General features: G+C 54.8%; 1 protein-coding gene across 1 annotated transcript; it reads right to left on the bottom strand.

Moving 5' to 3' along the window:
- Positions 1-265: 265 nt before the first annotated feature.
- LOC127780628 (chalcone synthase 1-like) lies at positions 266-1895 on the bottom strand. Its single transcript, XM_052307554.1, has 2 exons — positions 1670-1895; positions 266-1260 (listed from the first exon to the last, which is right to left on the bottom strand). The coding sequence occupies exons 1-2, from the start codon at positions 1893-1895 to the stop codon at positions 266-268; spliced, it is 1221 nt and encodes a 406-aa protein (XP_052163514.1).
- Positions 1896-2400: the final 505 nt, after the last annotated feature.

Consider the following 2400-nt stretch of genomic DNA (forward strand, 5'->3'; position numbering starts at 1 on the left):
AGTAATTAACAAATGGCATGCATGACCATGATTATAGCTACTCCACACTTTTGGGTTCATGGTCACTTCCAAAACACCCAGTTAAGGTCCAAACATCTCTCCTTTTAGCAGAGCTACTCCCTCAACTTGATGCCCTAATTAAAAATGTCCATGACCCAAACGGACAAACAAAGTGGTAGGACTCAACACATTTTATTATAGGACTTACCTTCCAATAGAATGCAATTCATGTATAAGTAAAATAATTAAATTTACTTAAGTTTATTTAATTTCCCTTGAGGCCGCTTCCGACGCGGAGCAAAATGGTCTCAACGGTGACGCCCGGCCCGAACGCCATCAGCGCGCCCCAGTCGGCTCCCTCGGCGCCGTCGGCGACGAACCGGCGGCGCAGCTCGTTGAGCACGAAGATCACCGTGGTGCCGCTCATGTTGCCGTACTCGCGCAGCACCTGCCGGCTCGCCGCCATGGCGCCGTTGTCCAGCCCGAGCGCCTCCTCGATGAGGTCCAGGATCCTGCGGCCACCCGGGTGGACGGCCCAGAAGAGGTCCCTCCACCTGGCGGCGACGCCGATGGCGCCGAACGCGTCGGCCAGGCACCGCTCGATGCTGCCGGCGAGCATCTCCGGCACGCCGCCGCCGATGTGGTAGTCCATGCCGCCCTTCTTGTGCTGCATGGTGATGGCGCCCTCGCTGTCCGGGACGGTGGCCTGCGACGCGAACGCCATCTCGAACAGCGGGCGCTCGACGGCGCCGACCGGGTCGGCGCCGACGATGACGGCGCCCGAGCCGTCGCCGAACAGCGCCTGCCCGATGATGGTGTCGTTGCACCCCACCTCGGGCCCGTAGAACGCGATGAGCGTGGACTCGGCGCAGGCGACGAGGACGCGCGCGCCGCGGTTGTTCTCGGCGAGCTCCTTGGCGAGCTGCAGCGCCCGGCCGCCGCCGTAGCAGCCGTGGAGGCTGAGCACGGTGCGCGACACGGTGGGGCGGAGGCCGAGGAGCGACGCCAGCAGGCGGTCGCCGCCGGGCGCCTTGACGCCGGAGTAGGTGCTGAAGATGAGGTGGGTGATGTCGGTGGCCGGCCGGCCCCACTCGGCGATCGCCTTCGCCGAGGCGGCCGCGGCGAGCTCCGGCACGACCTTGGAGACGATCTCCACCCTGGCGTCGAGTGACGTCAGGTGTCGGTCGGCGAACTCCGGGTGTGCCTCCATGACGTCGTCGTTCACGAACATGAACCGCTTCTCGATGCCTGACTTGTTACCTGAAACATATGTACATCCACACATTAGCACACATGAAATGCACTAATTATTGTTATTTGCTTATTCAATTATAATGCGCTAAATTACACTTTGTACCGGATGAAGTATTGCAAGTTAAATTTTGCATCAAGGTGAAAAAAATAAGTTTCAGTTCGCACCATCCCAAAGATATACAATGAGTCAATCGATCTAAAATTTGTTGGAATTGATTGTATAGTATAATGGAAGTTTTTTTTGTGTGGAAATTGAAGCTTAATTAACACTTTGCCCAATGCAATGTGCATCCATATACTTTTTCAATCTTGTTCTTACTACTACATATATTTCTAAGGTGAAAAAGAGAAGAAAAATGGTTTGAAATTAACAACATATATACACAATGTGCATGCATGGAGGCATAATGCTTACAGATTCTCCTGAGCTTGTTCTTGAGCTCAGGCAGGTGCTCGCTCTTGGTGACGCGGAAGTAGAAGTCGGCGTACTCATCCTGCGGCACGCACGTCTCCGGGTTCGCCGTGCCGATGGCGAGCACGGTGGCCGGGCCATCGGCGCGCTGCGCACGCCGGATCTCGTGGGTGCTGACGACGGCCGCAGGGGCGGCGGCGGCGGCGGCGGTGGCCGGAACAGGTGCCATGAACGTCGACGCTGTGGGTGACAAATTCAAACTATATAGCAAATTCAAGCGAGCTAGCTTAGCTAGCTAAGTGCTTGTATGATCAATGGATCAGAGGATGCTAGCTATAGAGATCAGCGGCTGCACAAGGAGATGGGAGATCGATGTGTGGCTGCGTGGTTTGAGAAAGCTGATGAAACTGGGGCTCTATTTATACTGTGCCGATCCATCGCTCGCAGCTAGCGAGCGTACGTACGTAGCTGGGGTGTACATGTGTGTTCTTACGTGCTGGTTGAACATGGCGAACGGAATGATCTTATACCGTGGGGGAGAATGGAGAATAATTGGAGATTACCGGGCTGGGTGCGCAGGTGGGATGGGACACGACTCAGTTAATCCGGTCGTTTGTAAATTGTTGTTTTAATTATTAACCAGCTTGAAGCGTGAATTAGGATAGAAAGTAGTTTTAGTTCCTCTTTTTTATGACCGGACGTCTGAATGACCTTAATTTGGAAGGACTGCTGAC

Source organism: Oryza glaberrima, chromosome 7, assembly GCF_000147395.1.
Source record: "Oryza glaberrima chromosome 7, OglaRS2, whole genome shotgun sequence".
Taxonomy (NCBI): Eukaryota; Viridiplantae; Streptophyta; class Magnoliopsida; order Poales; family Poaceae; genus Oryza; species Oryza glaberrima.

Bases quoted from the DNA above. Each gene is read 5' to 3' on its own strand.
- LOC127780628 (XM_052307554.1), bottom strand. From the start codon at position 1,895: ATGGCACCTGTTCCGGCCACCGCCGCCGCCGCCGCCGCCCCTGCGGCC. The intron at 1,261-1,669 runs GTAAGCATTATG...CATATGTTTCAG, and splicing joins GAACAAGCTCAGGAGAATCT to GTAACAAGTCAGGCATCGAG.